Source organism: Archocentrus centrarchus, chromosome 14, assembly GCF_007364275.1.
Source record: "Archocentrus centrarchus isolate MPI-CPG fArcCen1 chromosome 14, fArcCen1, whole genome shotgun sequence".
NCBI classification, from domain to species: domain Eukaryota; kingdom Metazoa; phylum Chordata; class Actinopteri; order Cichliformes; family Cichlidae; genus Archocentrus; species Archocentrus centrarchus.
Window position 1 is genome coordinate 34,343,936 of NC_044359.1, and position 23,443 is coordinate 34,367,378.

Below are 23,443 nucleotides of genomic sequence, written 5' to 3' on the forward strand. Positions count from 1 at the left end.
ATGATGTTTGAGATATCTTGAATTACGGAGCATTTTGGCGGAATGTTTATAAGGCAGTTTGTTAAAACGGCCTGCTATAAAATCAGAGATTTTGTGCATATTTCTGAAGCAGTCTTTAAGTACACGATTCTCGCGCTCTCCGCATATCCCATACTGAGGAGCTCTTTCTATATTGTTGCATTTTATTACAATTTTGTCCATAACGGCCAGCGACATTGCAGCCACCTGATATTCTACACAGGCAATTGTTTAGACAGCTCAGTACAGCACAAGGGGGCCTTCACGCAATCGTTAAATTCAGATATCTAAAACGTAATTTCGACAAGTCATAATTACGTTTTAGATATTTTAAATTGTAATTACGGATGTGTGACCCGTCAAATGACGAATCCGGTGACGTAATTTGAAATATCTTGAGAGGAATTTTGACTCGTCAAAATGTAGTTGAAGATATCTTGAATTATTATTCTTACTAGTCAGAATGCAATTGCGGATATCTTAAATTACCATTCTGGATAGTCAAAATGTAGTTTTGTCTAGTCAAAATGCAGTTTTAGATATCTGAAATGTAATTACGGATAGTCAGACAAATGGATTTTATGTTAAAACGGCCTGCCATACTCAAAAGTGTTCTTCCAAATATGTTGAATCCGTATTTGCTGTGTCCGGACCAGACTGACGGCTTCACGTACGATCCTCACTGACGCACTGGGGGCGTGGCTTCGCTTACGACGCGGTGGAGTTTACCCAGCTAGCGAGTTAGCTTGTTGAAAATGGCCAGCTGGGTAAAAGTTGCTGCTCTCTTTAGGGGTGTCTTGAGGATCCCTCGGTGTCTGAAAACCTTCGCGCAGTGGCGTACTGTCGGCCCCGGTGTTCTGGGCTCTGTAATTGGCACCGGTGCTATCTGTTATTACCAGTGTCATGTAAACAACAGGACTCTACCCTTCGCCGTTCATGCTAAGGAAGAAAAAGTAAGTGGACACTTCGTAAAGTTTCTGTCGTCAAAATTCACCGCAAACTGGCTGATTCATATGTTTGTCTTTATTTATTTAAAGTAAAATGTTTGCTAATTGTAAGCCTAAGCGACACAATAATATTAATTACATATTTATAAAGAGGCCGTCAAAACTAATTGTGCCAATTAGCGCCCCTTAGCTGCGCTCACTGGAACTGTGTACTTCTACGCAGTGAATCTATCGGTCTTATAAGATATAATTTAATAAAATACAGTTCTAACAAACTACTCATAATTTAATAAAATACAGTTCTAACAAACTACTCTATTGGTTATTTAAGCTAAAAGTAGCCCAACCAAGAGAAGCTCTGTTGTGTTCATGCTCAGTGGTGTTCATGCTCCCTGTGTTGTTGCAGGAAGCTACAGCTCCCCAGATGTCTGCCAGAAAAGCCCGTTTCAACCAGTTCGCCTCAGTCGTCTATGACGAGGAGGCCTACATGACCCCCAGAGACTTCCTGTTTTCTGCGATGCTAGAGAAAGTTGATCGTAAGCCGCACATACGTCATGTCAAATAGCTTAAAGGCTTCTATAATCTTCACAGTCCATATATCCATCCATATATCCAAGGTAATCTACTAACACAGGGGTCACTGTTGGCCTTGACCCCTGTGGTAGTAAAGGGGTTTTAACCAAATATCCAGGGTGCCATAGTGCTACACTGCAGACATGAAATCACTGACTTTAACTTTAAGCACTCACAATCCTCACAATATTGTACACTGCTCAAAAAAATAAAAGGGAACAATCAAATAACACATCCTAGATCTAAATGGATGAAATAATCTTATTGAATACTTTGTTTTGTACAAAGTTGAATGTGCTGACAACAAAATCACACAAAAATAACCAGTGGAGGCTTGGATTTGGAGTCACACACAAAATTAAAGTGGAAAAACACACTACAGGCTGATCCAACTTTGATATAATGTCCTTAAAACAAGTCAAAATGAGGCTCAGTATTGTGTGTGGCCTCCATATGCCTGTATGACCTCCCTACAATGCCTGGGCATGCTCCTGATGAGGTGATGGATGGTCTCCTGAGGGATCTCCTCCCAGACCTGGACTAAAGTATCTGCCAGCTCCTGGACAGTCTGTGGTGCAACGTGACGTTGGTGGATGGAGCAGGACATGATGTCCCAGATGTGCTCAGTCTGATTCAGGTCTGGGGAACAGGTGGGCCAGTCCATAGCTTCAATGCCTTCATCTTGCAGGAACTGCTGACACACTCCAGCCACATGAGGTCTAGCATTGTCCGGCATTAGGAGGAACCCAGGGCCAACCGCACCAGCATATGGTCTCACAAGGGGTCTGAGGATCTCATCTCGGTACCTAATGGCAGTCATGCTACCTCTGGCGAGCACATGGAGGGCTTTTGCGGCCCTCCAAAGAAATGCCACCCCACACCATTACTGACCCACTGCCAAATCAGTCATGTTGAAGGATGTTGCAGGCAGCAGATAGCTCTCCACAGCGTCTCCAGACTCTGTCATGTCTGTCACATGTGCTCAGTGTGAACCTGCTTTCATCTGTGAAGAGCACAGGGCGCCAGTGGCAAATTTGCCAATCCTGTGTTCTCTGGCAAATGCCAAGCGTCCTGCACGGTGTTGGGCTGTGAGCACAACCCCCATCTGTGGACGTCGGGCCCTCATACCATCCTCATGGGGTCGGTTTCTAACCATTTGTGCAGACACATGTGCATTTGTGGCCTGCTGGAGGTCATTTTGCAGGGCTCTGGCAGTGCTCCTCCTAATTGCCAATAATTTCCACCTGTTGTCTATTCCATTTGCACAACAGTATGTGAAATTGATTGTCAATCAATTTCACATACTGTTATGAAATTGATTGTCAATCAGTGTTGCTTCCTAAGTGGACAGTTTGATTTCACAGAAGTTTGATTTACTTGGAGTTATATTGTGTTGTTTAAGTGTTCCCTTTATTTTTTTGAGCAGTGTATATCCATCCATCCATTTTTTCCCGCTCATGAAAATACAAGAGAAAGTGATTTAGAGAAAGTATTTCCTTGAAAATTTGATTTAACAAAACATGAACAACACAGGCTGTTGGCTATAAATTGCTAATACTACCCGGTTATATGTAAAGTGCTAATGCCAATATTGCCACTGGGACACAAACTTCAATACAAGAGCAGTAAATTTAGGTCAGAGTAATGAGTAATCTCACAAACTAACCACCTATTACCAGTTTAATTTACTTTTTATATAAATGAATACATTTATATAAAGATGTAACTATGCATACTTGAGCAATTTCAAATTGAATTTCTGTTATTACTGTGGCCTACCTGTAGGACCGTCACGACCCACCCACACTTTGGAATTCACTGCACTGCACTGTTTACTATAAACACAACTGCTAAATATCCAACAAGATTTTTTAATCAACAGTGTGATATGTTTTTTGGCAATAACTAGTCACGTCCCTGGTGTGATACGTGAAATACATGTATCATGTATGTCAAAGAACACTGCAGTTACTTTGGAGAGTTATTGTGGACCACCGCAAGTAAGATGCCAGTAAGTCTGTGGTTCGATCCCCAACTGCTCCATTCCTCACACGGAACTTTTCTAGTGCAAAAATACTGAAACCTACACTGCCCGTGACACATCTATCAGTGTGTTTGACTTATTAGAAAAATATTGTCAGTGTGTGTATGAGAATGGGTGAATGTGGCTAATGGTGCTTTGTGTGGTCAATAAGACTAGAATAGTCTATCTGTACATAGTCAAAGCCAGACACACCTCTTCCAAGCATTTCAGATCAGTGTGGTGGTGCAGCAACACCCGGGACAGACAGCACAAGGAAAAAAAAAAAAGAGGAGAGGAGAAACCGCCATGTTCCCACAAAGCAAAACAAAACAGTTTGATGTGCGCATGAAATAGCTTCATGTGTGTTGCTGGCCTCATGCTTTTATTTAATAATTTAACACAATAATTAACATGTCCTCTCTGGTTTCTCTGTTGTAGGAAAGCTAAAAAAGAGAATTATAACAAAACAGGTACATTTACTTCCTGGCAGTATGTGAACTACACATGGAGAGCTCATCATTTGTTTAGGCTAATGGTCTGTTTTATTCTGGCAGGCTGTAAAAAGTATGTTGGTGGCTGCCTCTAAAGCTCGTGCGGGTAATGATCTCTTCAGAAGCCTGGGAGACAATGGTAAGTTCTTAAAGGGGACTGTGGGAGTTTTTCTTTGGCTCTTTTTTCAGTCATTTTCAGTGCAGTCTTTGTACCCGACCATCTTCAGGGGAATGTTTTTGTTTGTTTGTTCTTTTGTTTTGTTTAACACTGGCCTGTGAATCAAAGGCTGAGGTATGCCACATTACACAAGAACTGGGCTGAAAATCAGTGACAACAGGTCTGATGGAGGGATGAATCCAAATTTGAAAATTTTGGTCCATATTGTCATCAATGCGTACAGAGGAGGCCAGGAGAGAGGTGCAGCAGTGAGTGTCCATAGCCACCTGTAAAACCAAATGGAGGCTCTGTCATGGTTTGGGGCTACATTTAAGCCTGTGGTGTTAGTGATCTTGTCAGAATTGATGGCAATAATGCAGAAAGTACCATCAGATTTTGATCCACCATGCAATACCATCTGGAAAGAGTCTGATTGGCAGTGGCTTCATTCTTCAGCATAACAATGACAGTATGAAATGGCTGTGGAAGCTGTGTGGGATCATCTTGACAGAGAGAACAAAAGGCAGCTAACATGTAAAAAAAAGAGCTTTGGGATGTATTTCAGTAAGCCCACAGAACTATTCCTGAAGACTACTTAGAGAAATAAAGAAAGCTTGGCTCAGAGAGCTCAGGCTGTCTTGAAGAATAAAGGTGGTCATGACAAATATTTAATGTGAAGCTTGTTGGAACTGTACAAACTCTGTTTTCACCTCATATACTTTATTTCCATGTTTCAATCAGTCACCTATTTCCCATTTTCCCAGCAAAATATGAAGAAATGAGAGGTGGTTCCTGTAAGAATAGATAAACATTTAACTGTTTTTCTGTATATCACAATGTGTTGGAAGTGTCCATCATAAACATGCACATGACAATCGGATTGTAAGCACAAAACATACTCGTACATACCCAAATCCTCCAGGTGAGGAAAGCAGGTAACGCCTGTTTCCTGACGTCACACAAACATACACACACCCACACACACTCACGTGATGCTAAAATAAAAGAGCCGGCAGGAAGAAGGAGGTCAGACTCTCTCTGAGACACACACACGAGTGTTGGCTGACGGAGACTCTCCCTGCAGGTGAAAAGATCAACTACGGGTTTCTGTCTTCCTTTATTTAACGGGTTATTTAATGGTCTGAACCTAACCGTGCCAGAAGTACTTCAACCTGTTTCCAGACCTGTTACACTATGCATCAGAATCTGTCATCAGACCTAAACATCAGAAATCCACATTTCTAAATTTAATGATAAATTCTCATTGTCAGTTTGTGTATTTTGTCTCTCACAGGTCTGATATCCTACACCGAATATCTGTTCCTGCTGACCATCCTGACCAGTGAGTCTGTCCAAGAGATATTGTGCTGAGTGGTTTGTTCCATTCTGGACTGTTGATTCAGATTTTCTTTGTCCACATAACTGCCCTGCTTTGCTGTTGCAGAGCCACACACTGGATTTCATATTGCTTTCAAAATGCTTGATGTTGACGGCAATGAGCATGTGGACAAAAAGGAGTTTCTCAAGGTAAGAGCTGTGGCATGTCAGGATGGGTTCACAAAAACAGCAGCAGATTATAATATCATATATAATTACTAGATTCATAGGAGGACTTGTTATACAGAGATATTTGTTTTTCCTAATGTCTGTATGCACTTAATTTCAAACTGTCGCCACTTTTAATGCTGCCTCGTGTGTTACCGCTCCTGCAGTTGTAAGTATGAACAAAGGCACCACGTGAAGGTGAGGGAGAGCTGCACTGTAGCTGCTGGAGTCTGTGTTTCATGTCATCTGCTTGCTCTGAGTTTAGTGGGTTTTAGTCACCTGAGAATTTTTTTTAAACTTTTTTCAGACATGTCCTCTGAGATGACGAGAACAGATTTGTGTAGAACTCAGGTTTAGAATGGTTGTCTTTGGAGTAGACTGCATGTTGGCTTGTTCTACACCTTTTTATATTTTCGTGTTGTGACTTGGTGGACAAGCCAAAGGCATTCAGTGCAAGTAGAAGTGCATGGACTCTCATCTGCTCCAGTTTCTATCATATGTATGTACATTAAAGTCACATCTCTTGCTATTTTTTTTTTTTAAGCCTGTCATGTCTGGCAGTTTTTGTAAACGGAATCATAATCCAAATGCATTATTGTACCAAACATATTTGCTTTTACAAGAAGAGTGCTATAACTCCTCTATAGACTACTCTTGTTAATATTTGTCATTTCTTTTATTCATTCTTTTTGTTTATTGTCCTCAATAAAAAGACTGCCAGTTCTGATGGGAAGGAAGGGGGGGCAGGGGGGTATACATCTAGGTATACATTTATGCATAGCCTGGGCAAAAAAAAAAGTCACCACCAGGATTTAACTAGGCTATTATCCTATTGGATAATTACTGCATGGGCGATTATCTTTCAGCTGGCAACAAGTTATTTAACCCCAACTGGTGCAATGAGATGCTTCTCATTTCTTTAACAACCGTGTCGAAAGACACATCACATGGTCGTGGAGAAGATGTCCGTCTGTTTGAGAAGGGTCAAATCATTGGCATGCATCAGGCAGAGGAAACATCTGAGGATATTGCAGAAACTACTAAAATTGGGTGAAGAACTGTCCAACGCATTATTTAAAACTGGAAGGATAGTGCGGACCCATTGTCTTTGAAGAAGAAATGTGGCCGGAAAAAAATCCTGAATGATTGTGATTGGCGATCACTTAGATGTTTGGTGAAATCAAATCGAAGAAAAACAACAGTAGCACTCAGGGCTATGTTTAATAGTGAAAGTAAGAGCATTTCCAAAGGGAACTCGAGGGATTGGGACTGAACAGCTGTGTAGCCTTAAGAAAACCACTAATCAGTGAGGCTAACCGGGAAAATAAAGGCTTCAATTTGCTAGGGAGCATAAAGATTGGACTCTGGAGCAATGGAAGAAGGTCTGATGAGTCCAGATTTACCCTGCTCCAGAGTGATGGGTGCATCAGGGTAAGAAGAGAGGCAGGTGAAGTGATGCAACCATCACGCCTAGTGTTTACTGTACAAGCCTGTGGGGGCAGTGCTATGATCTGGGGTTGATGCAGGTTCAGCAACATTATGTGCTCAAAGAATGAGGTTAGCTGACTACCTGAATATACTGAATGACCAGGTTATTCCATCAATGGATTTTTTCTTCCTTGATGGCACGGGCATATTCCAAGATGACAATGCCAGGATTCATCGGGTTCGAATTGTGAAAGGGTGGTTCTGGGAGCATGAGATCATTTTCAGACATGGATTGGCCACCACAGAGTCCAGACCTCAACCCCACTGAGAATGTTTGGGATGTGTTGAAGAAGGCTTTGTGCAGTGATCAGAATCTGCCATCATCACTGCAAGATCTTGGTGAAAAATTAATGCAACACTGGATGGAAATAAATCTTGTGACATTGCAGAAGATTATCAAAACAGTGCCACAGCGAATGCATGCCATAATCAAAGCTAAAGGCGGTCCAACGAAATGTTAGTGTGTGACCTTTTCTTTTGGTGGTGACTTTTTTTTTGGCCAGGCAGTGTATACACACATACATACAGTGCCTTGCAAAAGTATTTATACTCCTTGTAATTTTTCCATATTTTGTCATATTACAACCACAAACATAAATATATTTCACTGGAATTTAATGTGAAAGACCAACACAAAAGTGGTATACAATTGTGAAGTGGAACGAATATTATACATGACTCAAAACATTTTTTACAAATAAAAAACTGAAAAGTGCGGTGTGCAAAAGTATTCAGCCCCTTTTCTCTGAGTGCAACCAGTTGCATTCAGAAGTTGCCTGATGACTGCTAATGACTAAAAAGAGTCCACCTGTGTGTAATCTAATCTCAGTACAAATACAGCTGCTCTGTGACGGCCTCAGAGGTTGGTTAAGAGAATATTGGGGAGTAAACAGCATCATGAAGTCCAAAGAACACACCAGACAGGTCAGGAATAAGGTTGTAGAGAAGTTTAAAGCAGGCTTAGGCTATAAAAAGATTTCCCAAGCTTTGAACATCTCACGGAGCACTGTTCAATACACCATCTGGAAATGGAAAGAGTATGGCACAACTGTAAACCTACCATGACAAGGCTGTCCACCTAAATTTACAGGCTGAACAAGGAGAGCACTGATCAGAGATGCAGCCAAGAGGCCCATGGTGACTCTGGATGAAATGCAGAGATCCACAGCTCGGGTGGGGGAATCTGTCCACAGGACAACTATTAGCCGTGCACTGCACAAATGTGGTCTTTATGGAAGAGTGGCAAGAAGAAAGCCATTGTTAAAAGAAAACCATAAAAAGTCCTGTTTGCAGTTTGCCAGAAGACATGTTGGGGACACAGCGAACATGGAACAAGGTGCTTTGGTCAGATGAGACCAAAATTGAACTTTTTGGCCAAAATTCAAAACGCTATGTGTGGTGGAGAATAAACACTGCACATCACTCTGAACACACCATCCCCACTGTCAGATGTGGTGGCAGCATCATGCTCTGGAGCTGTTTCTCTTCAGCAGGGACAGGGAAGTTGGTCAGAGTTGATGGGAAGATGGATGGAGCCAAATACAGGGGAATCTTGGAAGAAAACCTGAGACTCGGGTGGAGGTTCACCTTCCAGCAGGACAACGACCCTAAACATAAAGCCAGGGTACAATGGAATGGTTTAAAACAAAACATATTCATGTGTTAGAACGGCCCAGTCAAAGTCCAGACCTAAACCCAATCGAGAATTTGTGGCAAGATCTGAAAACTGCTGTTCACAAACGCTCTCCATCTAAACTGACTGAGCTTGAGCTGTTTTGCAAAGAAGAATGGGCAAAAATTTCAGTCACTAGATGTGCAAAGCTGGTGAAGACATACCCTAAAAGACTTGCAGCTGTAATTGCAGCAAAAGGTGGTTCCACAAAGTATTGTCTCAGGGGGGGCTGAATACTTTTGCACACCACACATTTCAGTTTTTTATTTGTTCCACTTCACAATTGTGTACCACTTCGTGTTGGTCTTTCACATTAAATTCCAGTGAAATATAGTTATGTTTGTGATTATAATGTGAAAAAATATGGAAAAGTTCAAGGGGTATGAATACTTTTGCAAGCCACTGTACATGCACATGTACACACACAATCTTGCTTTGTTATGTTTTAATGTATGTGTCTCTGTTATGAAACATCTCTTGCCTCTTAGGTGAACTATGGTTTTGTTTTTATGACTTGTCTTGTGACAGTTCAGCTATGCTTAATTCAAGTGAAATGAAGCAAATCCTCTCCTGTGCACGCTGTTTGTATTGTCTGACTGCCGCAGGGGGTTGCTGTTCACACTTGAAATATTTTCAATGCAAATGGCTTCTTTTGATTGCCTGGTTACATTTACGTGATTTATTTCTTTGTTGTTGTTGAAGCTCAAGAAAATCATGGGAAAAAATAAAATGAGAGTCCCTATAGAGACTACAGAGGTGAGTGCTCATTGTGCGATTGGCATAGTTGAAAACATACAGGCTGATAACAGTGGCTGATGACTATGTTAAAATATTAGCATGTTTTTTTTTCTCACCATTATTAGTGTAATTTCTGTCCCCTTCAGTTTGAAAGGTAACATTACATGATATTGTTGTACACTGGATGTTAAACAGAACCCAGCAGATGAAGGGGAAGGTGTGAACACGACACTACAGGCCTACTTCTTTGGGAAGAAAGGGGACAACAAGTTACAGTTTCAGGACTTCTGCCGGTAAGGGTACTTCCTAATACTCCTATCAGCTCTTTGGTCAGTTGTTTCCATTCAGAATGGGGTCTACACCTTATAGTATTCTACAAAACCTCCAAATACAAATTTTAAAATATAAAAACTTCCTCTTTTGGAAACCTCAGTCATTGCGACTGTTTCAAGTGAATGAGTGAATGTAGTCACTCCCTTAATCCTCTGCATGTAAATATGCTACCTGAACATGCTGTTAGACAAAGAAGATGAACTGCCTTTTTTTTTTTAAATAACAAAAATAGAAGGTTCTCCGTGTGGAATGAACTGTTTTTAAGGAACACACATTCTTGCTGCACTTACTTCCTTTTTAGCTCATGCAGCCAAAGGACTAGTGAGCTCTTCTTCCAGTTTTTAAGATTCTTGGTTGATTCAATTTTGCATGCACAAAATGATAAAGGACTTCCAAATTACCAAATGATGGGAAAAACATAAAATATCGCATTGCATACATGTTGCATACCAGTTGTATTCTGTTAGATGGTGATACTCATGATCTTATTGGTCATGATCATAGAGGCAGTGGTCCTACTGGTTGACTCCCACATTAGAAATGTGTGTTTGACTTGCACTCTTTCCTGTTTCTTTTTTCTATTTTCTCTCCTTTTTTTTTCCCTTTCTTCTTCTTCCTCTTTCCCTTTCTCTTTTCTTTCTCTTCTCTTTTCTATTTCTTAAGCCTGTCATTTCTGGCACAATTTGATAAATAGCATGTTAAAAATAATTCAAATAAAATAAAGGATTACACAGTAACAAGAGGAGCCTATAGAGAACCTATAGAGCTCATCTTGAAATAGCAAATATGTTTGGCACAACAATGCATTCAGATCACAGTTCTGTTTGCAAGATCTGCCAGACATGACAGGCAAAAAAAAAAATAAAAAAAAAAAAAAAGAAATGTGTGTTTGGGGCCTTCCTATTTCTGTTACGCTAACATAGGGTACTAGGGTCTTATGAGTACTACATTGTGCTGATGCATTTTCATGCGTTTTATGGTCATGGTTATTTCTGGCCCTGTAGTCTTACGCCTGAATTCAGATGCTTTCATTTGGTTGTGAATGAGATTAATTTGTCCTGGATAAAACTGTATGTCTCCTTGATTTCTCAGTGACAACTCCAAGAGGTGAACTGAATTTTTATGCTTTATTTAAAAAAAAATTGACATACTTCAGGCAGTGATGTGCAGTTAGGTTTGTGATGGGTGAGGCACTGACTCGTCTGGAGTGGGATGTTCACATATATGAACCCAAAATAGAAGCTTATATTTTAATTTTAATCATGCTAATGATTAATTATGCTTTAATCAACTCCATACTGTTCAACAATGATTGCAAGAAAAGCAAAATATTTGATGTAAGGTCAAACATGTATTAAAGCACTGCCCCCTATCGGTGTGGCACAGTCACCATGTGTATTTTCACAGTGCATTTATGACCAATCACAAAGAATAAACATGTTAGACACATTCATTCAATATATTAGACGGTGTGGAACATCAGCATGTGTAGCACATGTGTAATCAAACATGTACTTTGGCGATATAAAGAGAGACAGCAATGGGCATGCGCCACCAGAGGTGAGCCACAGCACTGCACCACCTCACCCCTGCATTTCTTCCATGTGTTTGAACAGGCGATGCGTAAATTCTGCGATTTTGACTATTAAAGTGTTGAAATAATTCAGAAAACAGTTTTATAGAACAGTTAAGTGGTGCACATCACTGACTTCAGGGTCTGAAATTTTGAAGCCACTGCAGAAGAGCTTTAAACCTGCATTATTTTCTAATGCCAGCAGGAAGCAACTCCTCTGATATTTATTAATTCTATTTCAGATCCTAGAGAAAGTCTCTCCATTGTGCTTGCATTCCTGTTGTATGTACAGCTAAATGACAATAAAGCTTAATGATGATGATGATGATGATCACTCCACTGCTACTGCTACTGTTTCTGAAATAGAACCTTTTTATTTTACTTTCCTTTTCATTCGAGTAAAAAATGTTGGACTTCATTGTTTGGTCATCACCCGTGCCTCTGCCAAATGTCAGCAGGAGGACCCTGGTGAATCTCAAAGGCTGACATTTCCTGTAATGAGTCTGTGTTGTTCAGGTTCATGGAAAACCTACAAGCTGAAGTCCAGGAGATGGAGTTTCTGCAGTTCTCCAAAGGTATGGACACCATGCGGAGAGAAGATTTTGCAGAGTGGCTGCTACACTACACCAACACAGAAGACAACGAGGTCTACTGGGAAAACATGAGGAAGAATATACCTGCGGGTCAGGTACATGGACTCTTCACCTCCTCAGTGCTGTCAGAATAAGATTTATTGTGACCTAAAGGTCAGCTGTTATATTTTCCTTTGTAGAGTATCACATTTGATGAGTTCAAAGCCTTCTGCCTGTTCACCAACAACCTGGAAGATTTTGCCTTCTCAATGAAAATGGTCTCTGAAGCCAACCGTCCTGTGGGAATAGGTAACACCTCTCTGTTGGTTAGAGGAGAGTGTAGTTTTCTCCTGACACTATAAACAGTAGAACTGTATTTTTCTTCTAATTGCAGCTCAATTCAAGCGGGCTGTGAAGATTGCCACAGGCCATGAGCTTTCGGAGAATGTGCTGGACACTGTGTTTAAACTCTTTGACATGGATGGAGACAACTGCCTGAGCCACAAGGAGTTCATTAATGTGATGAACGATCGGGTACTGCGGGGTCTAAAGGTAATCTCTTCTTTTTAAACTATGTTTTGTGTCTACAAAAACAGTGACTTTTCCACTTTCTTCATCATACTGAAGTACATGAAAGCTAAGGGACACCATCAACTCATGTCATCCATGTGCAACATTGTCTGTCACCGTATTTGAAAGAACTAATTGTTTTGTGTTTTGGGGTTGTGTTTCTCCCTGATTTTATTTAAGTCAGGGAGAAAAGGGAATTAATTTCAGTCATAAAAATCCTAAACAAGGAGGAGGAAAGGAGTTACACTGGATCACTAAACATAAGGTAAATATATAGAGAATAAGATGTATTTAATTTTAAAGGCTATGGGACAGATTTACTAAATGGGGCAAATTATTGTGATCCTGCAGCACAGAGTGATCTATTACCAGTATTCTATAGAGCTAAATTGGGGCCATAATGTTTGTTTGAAAAAAAAAAACTTTGAAACTGAAAAATTATTTTGAACCCGAAAAAAAAATTTAAACAGGGAAAAAAAAGTTTTGCAACAGAAAAAAAAATAGTGTGAAAATGAAAAAAAGTTTTGCAACTGAAAAGAAAGAGATATGAAACTAAAAAAAATATTTCAAAACTACATTTCAGATTCAAGGTTTTTTTTTGCAGTTTAAAATTTTTTTTTTTTCAGTTCAAACTTTTGGCCCTATTTTGGCGTGGGGGGGGGGGGGGGGGGGGAGCCTCAGATAACGGGGGTATGGAATCATGACTGACAGCTCAACACAGCGACTGAACAATGTAGTCCCAGCTGTTGCATTCAGGGACCGTGGGAACTGGAAATGTCTTTAACGCAGCATTGATATTCTATATGTATGTGATTGGTTTTGAAAGATAACCGATACAAGCAGCTTATGTGAATACACGACTCGAATCTCAGAGGAAAAAATATGATCTTGACAGATTTGCACAGCATTTTAAGTCCATGTTGGAGATTTCCCATGCTCTCAAAGTAAAGCAGAAGCCTCGTCTTCATAGACATATGCTCGTCTTCGTCTGCGGGCGCTGTCAGTCATGATTCCACAGCCCCGTTATCTGAGGCTCCGCCCCCACGCCAAAACAGGGCCAAAAGTTTGAACTCGAAAAAAAAAATCTGTAAGTGCAAAAAAAAAAAAAACCTTGAATCTGAAATGTAGCTTTGAAATATATATTTTTTTTAGTTTCACATCTTTTTTTTTTTCAGTTGCAAAACTATTTTTTTCCTGTTTAAATTTTTTTTTCGGGTTCAAAATAATTTTTCATTCTCAAAAAAATTTTTTTTGAACAAACTTTATGGCCCCAATTTAGCTCCATAGTATTCTATGGTTTATAAAAAAAGATGCAGTCAGATCACGTCAGTGTCGCAGCCAGCACCCTGCCAAGAGCAGTGCAAATTAGCAGCTCCAAAACAAGCAGACCCGATGAGAGAGCATGAAGGAGAGAGCGATCCAATTAAGATCCTTTATGTTTCTCTCTGAAACAGTGCAGCAGTTCAGATCGAGAGAATAATTGATATGTTTCTGATATCTGTGAGAACTCTTCTGATAGAAACTGCTAGTACTGTCCATGAGGGCTGAGCACTCATTCTGCTAACATCTCTCCCTCTCATTTTAAATAAATAAACATTCACCATATCAGGCATAAAACATGCTTTTTTTTTTTTTTTTTTTTTTTTAACTCACTATGCAGTAACTTGTGTGCCGCACACTTTGTAAATCAGGATTTGTTTGATTCATTTAAACATTAAACTCCTACATATGGCATGAAGCCAGCCACAAAAATATCCCATCCAAGACTTTCAGTCACAAAACTGACATGGAGCCTCTTTAATAAATCCAGTAGCTTTTTAACAACAAAAGCAGGTTTTGCACTGCCGCAGACCATTAGTAATCTGGTTCTATGTGTTCCTTCTTCTTTAAAGTTCCAATCTTTGTAATAAAGGAATATTTTTCATGGGTTGTTTTTGTTTATATGACCTACATAAATCAACAGGGTGTGCATTTTGTAGTCCATCTTCTGCCCAGCACCGTTTCAACATGGCGCACATCCGGTGTCACACTGTAAAGGACAGTAGTGTAAGCACTGCTCGTCTCTTTTCCTAAGTCCTTATGAATCCCCCTACACACTTTTTCCTTGACCTCAATGACATTTTCATTGAGGTCAAGGAAAAGGAGATGAGCTACTTTTCAAACATCCTGAGATTTAGATCTGTGATCAAAGATTGGATTGGAAAAGATTTCACTGTGCCTTGTTCATTACTGTCAACCTCTTAGCAGAATATTGCTCAGTATAGCACATTTAGAGTTGTTGGTGTGGACATTGTTGTAGACTGATAGACGACATGACCTCCAACCAGAAATGAAGCCTCACACTAACAGAAATGGCACTAAAATTTGACAACACAGTTACCAAATAGTCTGTGTAGTTGTGACCAGGACGTGGAGACATGCAGCATCATGTCTGGCTCACCCTCAAACCAGGGCACAAGTAGTTGATTTTTAGCTAGCTAGCAGCCATCACTTGATACTGACAGAGACTAGAAAAATAAATCATATTTCTTGTATATTAGCTTCTCTTCATTGATTCTCAGTTAAATTCAGAATTTAATTTTATGCTCAAGTCCTGAATAATCAGGCTCATCATATCTAAAAGACCTCGTAGTGTCATATTATGCCGACAGAGCACTTTGCTCTCAGACTGCATGCTTACTTGTGGCTCCGAGTTTCCAAAAGTAGAATGGGAGGCAGAGACTTTAGTTATCAGCTCCCAGATTAGATTTGAGAGACAGACAACCCTCTGTACTTTAGGCTTCGGGCTTTCCTTTGTCCTGGGCTCGTATCTTTTCCAGGGAGTCCTACCCATTGTCACCAAGTGCTGCTCATATGGGATCATCTGTTTTTTGGGGATTTCACTCTTCACGTATTTTTGGGTCTTTACCTAATTTTTTATATTTTATATATACTATATAAAATGTAGTATATATAAAATATAGTACCTTGTGAAATGGTGCTAAATTCCATTAACAGGACAGGATGGCAGGATCTATTTCTGAAATATTTTGGTTTCACTATTGTACCGTCAGCAGAGGTGGTGAATATCATTAATGTTTACATACAGTCTGTGTTTGATACTAAGATAAATTTAACCTTTGGACAGAGGCAGGCAAGCTCTGCTGGCTCAACTTTAATTTTGGCAGACATGCCTGATATCAGTCCTCTCATCTAACCTTTGGGAAGAAGTACATTTATTTCCCATAATTTCTAACTATTTTCTTGATAATTAATGGATTTATTTAATTACCTAATCAAACAAAAGTGATGAAAACTGGTGGGTATACTGCTTAGTGTGTGGTATTTGCGCTCATAATTGATTGTTTTTACATCCTAATTGGTGTCCCTGGGATTGTAGACTAATTTTTAATGCAAACCATCTGTCATCATTTAACTTTAATCTAAACATGGCAGAAATACAAACTCTTTCAACATAATAGATATTTTACATATCACTCCTCGGCTGCATTTATATTCTCACCTTTCAGTGCCATTTACAGGTGCAGCCTCAAACTGGCATCTCTGGCTACTGGAGGTGTGTGAAGCGAGAGACACTGAAGGCAGCTCAGGAGGCCCTGGGAGACACTGGCGGTCCCATCTGAACCACCGACAAGTACCAATGATCATGCTCACCACTCCTATCTTCACTTGTGTGAATAAAATAATATGCATAACCACATGTAAAAGAATAAAGGGTTACAGCACTATCTTTTCAAAAGTATGTTTACAGGGAAACTTGTCTTATTAGCTAAAGTTCAGTGTGTATCTGATTGTGGTGTTTCTAATATTACATATAATTGTTGGGTTAAAAGTATTTCATGTCCTGTCTGGCTATTGAATTCACATGCACTTGAGGAAAGTGAGAATCCTGGTTGCAGTCCTCAGTGTAGGGGATTAGAGCATTTCTATTTACCAAATACAAGCCTGTCATGTGTACACATAACCCAGTTTCTGATCTGTGTAGTTTGAGAAGTCATGGAATTTACTGATTTATTAATATAGACACAGATGTTGCTTTGAAAGAGGGGAAATTTTTATCAGTACCAAGGAGCTTACATGACTAGCTGTGTTTTTACATGCATCGCTTCACTGCTTAGTGCTGATGTGACTGCCAGAGACCATGGAAATCCAAAGTGAAATGAATCAATGGCAGGTGACAAAACTTGATTGACACAAGTTGCTGGGGGTGGGGTTAAACTATCTCTACTTTGAGGGGGCAAAGAATAAATGTTAATGGTAAGTGGACTAGTTCTTATATAGCGCTTTTCTACTCTGTTTTGAGCACTCAAAGCGCTTATACAACAAATTGACCCCATTCACACCAGCACTTCCATGATTAACTAAGCTAAGTGCTTTTTATTATCTAACATTCACACTCCAACGCTTGCGTTGGAGAGCAACTTGGGGTTAAGTATCTTGCCCAAGGATACATTGGCATGCAGCCTGGAGTAGCCAGGAATTGAACCGCCGACCTTCTGATCAGTAGGTGACCTGTAGCTCAGGAGGTGGCTGAGCTACATACCACTGACTGACAAGATACCAGCCATGTCCCCTAATAGCAGAGCTACATCCTTCTGGGCCACATGGCTAAAACACCTTTTGGTTATGTTAAGGAAAAGCTCATTCAAAACAGACCGTATTACAGCATCCTCTGCAGCTTGTGGAGCTGTATTTTCTGGTGATTTAGGGTCCCATCTCATTTTATATAAACCTCAATATAGTGGTGCTTTAAAAACAAACATCTAACTGAAATATATTAGTTAAAAAATAATTTTCATGTACCCAAAACTATTTCATAAACTGCTATGAGAGGAGTCGGGCATATATCACTTCCCAGGTGACACCTGTGTAATTTGTCAAATTCTCAACATGCAGAACAGCAGCAATTATATTTATATATCTTAACTCCTTTCATGGTCACCGTGACGGCTCATGCTATTATTTGTAGTGCACACACCTCAAAACATTCAGGTATTCCACTTTCAACAGTTTATGTTCACTCTAATTATGCAGTATCCAGAGGGGTGTACTACAAAGTGAGATTAATGGCTTAGAGAGCTGTATTGAGCTTAAACTCAAGGGTTTTATATCAAAGTGGCTCTTTTTACCTGGCTACCACAGTAACTTGTGCTGACCGTATAACCTGGTTATGTCCCGTGTTTTGGTTTTAAGTTTGGAAGCACCACATTTCTCTGATTCATGTTTAAAACGCAATAGATTTTCTGCTGGTTGTTTAGGGTACAACTGTGTTGAACTTGATTTGTAGTACACCCCACAGGTTAACACTGCTGCAATCAGGTCACTTAAGTGCATGTAAATACACTCATTGTTGCTCAGTGCTTTTCAAACCTGATAACAGTGGTTCATGGGAAACATGCTAATGACGTGCAGGGGCCTGATGTGGGGTTTTCGTTTGTTCTGTCAAAAAATGTTTTTCAAATAAAGTTGTATATAAATGCACAACTGACGCTTAGAAAGATCATTAATAGCAAAGCAGTAAAGCGACTAAGTAATAACTATGTTATTTATTGTAGAATTGACCTGTTAAGATCACATGGGTATGTGGGTTAACCATTAAAGATTGTGATGCTAATTATTTTACCATACATAGAATTCAAAAAGTAAATAGACAAAACAAGCTTACTTGTGTGATAGATGAACTAATTAGTGACTGATGCCAAGGTTATCAGTGAATACAGCATACACAGCTACAATAAATTTACATTGAGCATGAAGCCATCTTTGGTCTTCTTATCACTATAAACAAATACATAGAAATTTGTGTTGTATCAAAAATAGAAATTACATAGCCATATTGAAAGAAAATTCACATTTTTGACACAATATAAAGAATACGTAAGTGATGTACTGTGGGTTTACATTTTTTCTCCTTGGCTTTAAGGACCCAATGGTTTAACATTTTTCAACATTCATTTTTCAAAGAATTGCATCATTCTGTTAAACAATCTAACAGTATCCTGTGTAGGACAGGATGCAACAACAAAAACAGATCAGATTGTCATTGTTAGGAGAACAAAAAAAAAATAGTGTGTGCTTTCAATATTGGGCTTTTTGAAATGAGGCTTTTGCCAGACTAGGAAAAAAAAATAAATAAGTTTAACAAAAAATAAAAAAGAAAGCAAAAAAAAAAAAAGGGGGGGGGGGGGGGGGGGTATTTGGTCGGGACTTGATTCGGTCTTGATCCAGTGGCTGAGCCCAGCCCCAACATGCAGATGTCTCCCTCTTATTGTGAGTGAGTCTTGTGTCTGTAGTTACTGCGGTCTGTGTGTAGTGGTCCTCCTGGGCTTCAGCACGAAGTTTGCTCTCGGAGGCACACGTGATGAACTACAGCCAAAGTGGACTTCTGCTTGAGATTATAGGTAAGTGCTTTCACTGTTTTTAAATCCTCTGACTGAAAAAGAAAAAAAAAAACATGTAAAAATATAAACAGCAAAGTGACACTAATGGCATCCAGTGTAAAACTGCCAAATCAAATATGAAGCTCCCTGCTGTGGTGACCCTTTGGCAAGGGAGCAGCTGAAAGTAACTGACACTGAAATCACTTGAAAAGTTGTTTGGGCTAAATCCAACATCCACAAATGAACTGTTTTCAGTTTGATCATGAATTTTTTTAAGTCCACAACCAAAATTAGCCTTGAAGAAACTTCAGGAATGCTCACATTTGGGAAACAGATGTATTGTCACCTAAAAAAAAAAAAATACAGTAGTAATAGATCAATTCTAATAACTTAATCAGATTTTTAATTAGCTCATTGTTCCATTTCTGCAGCTCATAATCTGCAGTGGTTCCACTGTAATCAAAGCCAAGGTCTTGCACAGTAGTGCAATGAGGTTCAAATATGATTTTGGTGCAAAGGTCTTGAGTTTATGTCCACATTTAAATGTGTTAACATATTTTATATGCATTTATAATAAATACATTCAAATTTTTTTCAATTATCACTAAACTTGTATTAAAAAAAAACACTCCGCTAGTTCTAGATATCCATTGTTTAAATCTTTTTCTTTTTTTAAATTTAAAGTTTAATATATATTTTTCTATCTTTTTCAATTTTGAAAACTGCTGATGTCAGATTTTACATTCCTGTACCTAAATCTGTTAAACTGCTGAGGTAAAATCCTGGTTCCATCACCTGGGGCTGCAGTTATTCATTTTAATAAAAGCAGATGTGAAACCATAAGCCTGTACTTGTCTGCCATTTTAATTTATCTATAATTGCTTTTGATATTTGTTAAAGTACTGCTATATAACAAAGAGGCCTGTTCCTCTCAGATGTTTTCTCACCATTCACAAACAGGATGGAGGGTCAAGGGTCACTCTCCTTCTTTACTGTCACATCTCCTTCTCCAGCCAGGATAGTTGAAATTTCACCCTGCATGAAGGCCCAAGGCACAGTGGATCCAGCCAGGGGGCAGCGCTCTCCGCTGGGGCAGTACACCTCTCCTCCTTGACCTTGGCTACGGATGAACCCTCGGGTGCAGGGGAAGCAGAACTTGTGGTGTGGGACTGAGGGACACTGGACAAAGTGTGTGTCTTCCAGGCGCTCTCTGCAGAGGGTGCAGCAGAGCAGAGTGCCTGGGGTGCTGCTTGTAGACTCGCCAGCATTTGTGTTGCTGCTTTGCCCCCCAGTGCTCAGACCCTGACCTATGGCTGCCTGAGAGACTGAGGTGGAGGGAGTGGAGGGACTGCTGCTTGTGGGGCGCCCAGCTGAAGAGGAGTGGGCTGTGGACATACTGGGGCTATCTCTGGCTATCTGGCTGGAGCTCAGACCATCTGTCACCCCCATGAGTGCTGAGATGGGTGAAGGCTGGTTGTGTAGACGGGGTGGGCCCTCTTGAGGAACAGCCATTCCAGGAATAGGTTCCATGCCTGAGTAAGTGCTCCGGGGCCACGGCTCTCTCACAGAATGTTCAGGCCTTCCCTCACTCTCTCCATTCTCAGAGCCTGGAGAAGCCTTACGGCGCCTGGTTGTGCCCTTGGCTGGTCCGGGGCGTCCAGCAACTGTCAAAGGCAACACTGCATCTGGTTGTGGCAGAACCTCTGGAATTGGAGGCTCTTTAAACATACGCACACCATCATTCAACAGCTCAGACAACCCACGCCAGTCTCCAGTGCCTTGCCGCTTCTCATATTCCACATAACGCAGCCCAGAGTTCACTGCTTTACCAGCATCTTTGGCAGAGTCACGGAACATCTGCCTGACCAGGTCTGGAACTCCTGAGAAGATCATTCCAGAGCCAGAAGGATACTCCACAAATACCTTTAGCTCAAACTCTGGAGTAGTGCTGGCATCAAAGGCCAGAACACGCCCCATCAGATTATGGTCTTTCCTGAAGCGTACATTAAAAGGGACACAGCTGCTCAGAGCTACCAGCACATCCCGAACTGCTTTGGGACGGTTGGGCCAGCCTTCCACCCTGCTACGAGCCACCTCATTCAGTTCAGCCATCACTTCATTGTTCCTCCACACAGCGGGATCTATACCCACCAGAGCAGAGGTGCTTGTTCCCACACCCAGGGACACAGCCTGTCTTCTTCCAGTATCACTTATTATGGGGCCAGCTGAAACAGCAATAGGTGTGGCCCCAGCTCTGGTGCCTGATAATGGAGCTAAAATCCCATGGGGTGCTGCTACTAACCCCTGAGCTAACAACGCGTGGGGTATGGTGCCATGAAGACTAGAAACTGCCCCGGCCATTGCCCGACGAGTGTTTGGACTCTGTCGGCTGCCCTCTGACAAAGCCACATCTTCAGCTCTGTGCAGGCCATTGGGGAGGCGAGAAGAAGCCCCATACTCACCCCTCCCCCTGTCTACACGCTCTCCGTGCTGCCGCCCCGCTTCAAGGGGCCCGGCCGAGCTGGGTTTGCTCTGCTGTGGACCGGGGGACCTGCCGTCTAAAACACCGTGGGTGCTCTTCAGCTGCCTAGCAGTTTCAATGAGGAGCTCTATTCGGTCTGCACCATCGTAGTTGACACAACCCCGGCACACAGCTTCGCTGAACTCCCACAGCATGGCCCAAGGCATCTTGGGCAGGTCGCAGAGGTAGCACCATTGCCGTCTCGAGGAAGACTGCGAGGCGGAGGACATGTTGTTTACAGGCCCACGACCAAACTTTCTTCGGAGGCCTACCCGTTACGGACTATGTTTTTTAGCGATTCTTCAGTCCTCCGACACCATTCGCCACATACCGTGAATTTTACAATAGAAAATAACTAAACACTAAGCTCAAAATACGAATATTAGCGGTAACATTTAAAACTTCACGACGTCTTCTTTCTCGTTTGTTCGTGTCAGCCTGTGTGGAAGGAAGTAAAATGTTATAAGACACCGGAAACACCTACGCGGCTGGGACTCAGAGCACTATGGGAGACGTAGTTTCTCTTTAAGGCTATTGTTTCTTATTTTCTAGCATGTGAATATTAAACTTTTGTAGAACAGCCTAGGAATCGGGCCACACAGACCCAGAACAGGTGTAAACAACGATTAATGGAGAAACTTGAGGGGGACTATTTTACTGGCGAGAAGATACATAATTAGCGGGGCTACTGACGGTGTAGCATATTCGGACACGTTTCTCTGGAAACCTCCATTTGACTTGAGCCGTCTGTTACAGAAGGGAAAACAGTGGCTTGTGCTGTGTCTGCGTATTTTGAATAACATAGTACAACCAGTGTTGATGCTGTAATCCGGGAGAAATCTGACATAAGATGAAAACTGAGTCGGTCAGTCCAGTTTCTGTACATGGTGATATGATTTTCATCGGCAAAGAAACTATTTGCAAACTCATTTTGAGGTGATGAAAGGTCATATAGCAAAAATCTCGTGTAAACGACACACTTTACATTAGGACTTTTGTGTATCACAGTGGTAATATGAAGAAAACTGATTTTTCTGGCTATTTGTTTATGCCTAAGTGCCTTTTGTGTGTAACATAAGCTTTAGAAAATGGCTTAGAAAACATAGGATAGCTTTTGAGAATAATAGTGACAATATGTTTACAGTAATCAAATAAACACTAAAGCATTAAAAATATTATTTCCTGACACACATACATACATATATATACACACATATATACATACATATATACAAGCACACACACACACGCATATTATATATATATGTGTATGTGTATATATATATATATATACACATATACATATATATACACATATACATATATATATACACATATACATATATACATATATATACATATATATATATAGATTATATACATATATATATAGATTATATATATATATAGATTATATATATATATATATATATATATATATATATATATATATATATATATCTATATATATAGATTATATACATATATATATAGATTATATATATATATATATATATATATATATATATATATATGAATTCTCATATTAACTATGGCTAAAATCCATAATGGTAAAATTACTGCCTTTCTGCTCTACACCAGTACTCAAAGCTAATAATGATGGGAGTAATAGTTGTGAGGTGGAAAGCTCAGGTTTTTCTACTCCATACCAGAGAGTTATCCCTGATATGGTCTCAGGCAAACATATCTGAGCACAGCTACCTTTCCCACCTGCTGTTCAGATGCTTGGTTTGCAAAGGACAGCCAGTTAGAAGAAAGATGGATTAAAGGGGTTCAAGTCCACATGAAACATACAAAAACCATAACCATTTCAGCAGAAGC

General features: G+C 40.3%; 2 protein-coding genes across 4 annotated transcripts; one reads left to right on the forward strand and one right to left on the reverse strand.

The window, feature by feature from the left end:
* The first annotated feature begins 543 nt into the window (after positions 1 to 543).
* micu2 (mitochondrial calcium uptake 2) lies at positions 544 to 16,426 on the forward strand. 3 transcript variants are annotated; one of them, XM_030745765.1, is made up of 13 exons: positions 544 to 971; positions 1,372 to 1,501; positions 4,000 to 4,031; positions 4,116 to 4,191; positions 5,504 to 5,551; positions 5,654 to 5,736; positions 9,617 to 9,670; positions 9,848 to 9,945; positions 12,075 to 12,246; positions 12,331 to 12,439; positions 12,525 to 12,682; positions 12,885 to 12,965; positions 16,222 to 16,426. In XM_030745765.1, exons 1-13 carry the CDS (start codon positions 774 to 776, stop codon positions 16,321 to 16,323), a joined length of 1,341 nt encoding a protein of 446 aa, XP_030601625.1. In that variant the 5' UTR covers positions 544 to 773; the 3' UTR covers positions 16,324 to 16,426. The 3 variants fall into 3 exon arrangements, with proteins under 3 accessions (XP_030601625.1, XP_030601627.1, XP_030601628.1); XM_030745767.1 differs by lacking the exon at positions 12,885 to 12,965 and having other exon boundaries at positions 16,210 to 16,426; XM_030745768.1 differs by lacking the exon at positions 12,885 to 12,965 and having other exon boundaries at positions 549 to 971.
* Positions 16,427 to 18,231: 1,805 nt separating this feature from the next.
* On the reverse strand, positions 18,232 to 22,066 carry LOC115791624 (interferon regulatory factor 2-binding protein 1-like). The gene is made up of 2 exons (XM_030745769.1): positions 20,028 to 22,066; positions 18,232 to 19,133 (listed from the first exon to the last, which is right to left on the reverse strand). The coding sequence occupies exon 1, from the start codon at positions 21,829 to 21,831 to the stop codon at positions 20,050 to 20,052; it is 1,782 nt and encodes a 593-aa protein (XP_030601629.1). The 5' UTR covers positions 21,832 to 22,066; the 3' UTR covers positions 18,232 to 19,133; positions 20,028 to 20,049.
* Positions 22,067 to 23,443: the final 1,377 nt, after the last annotated feature.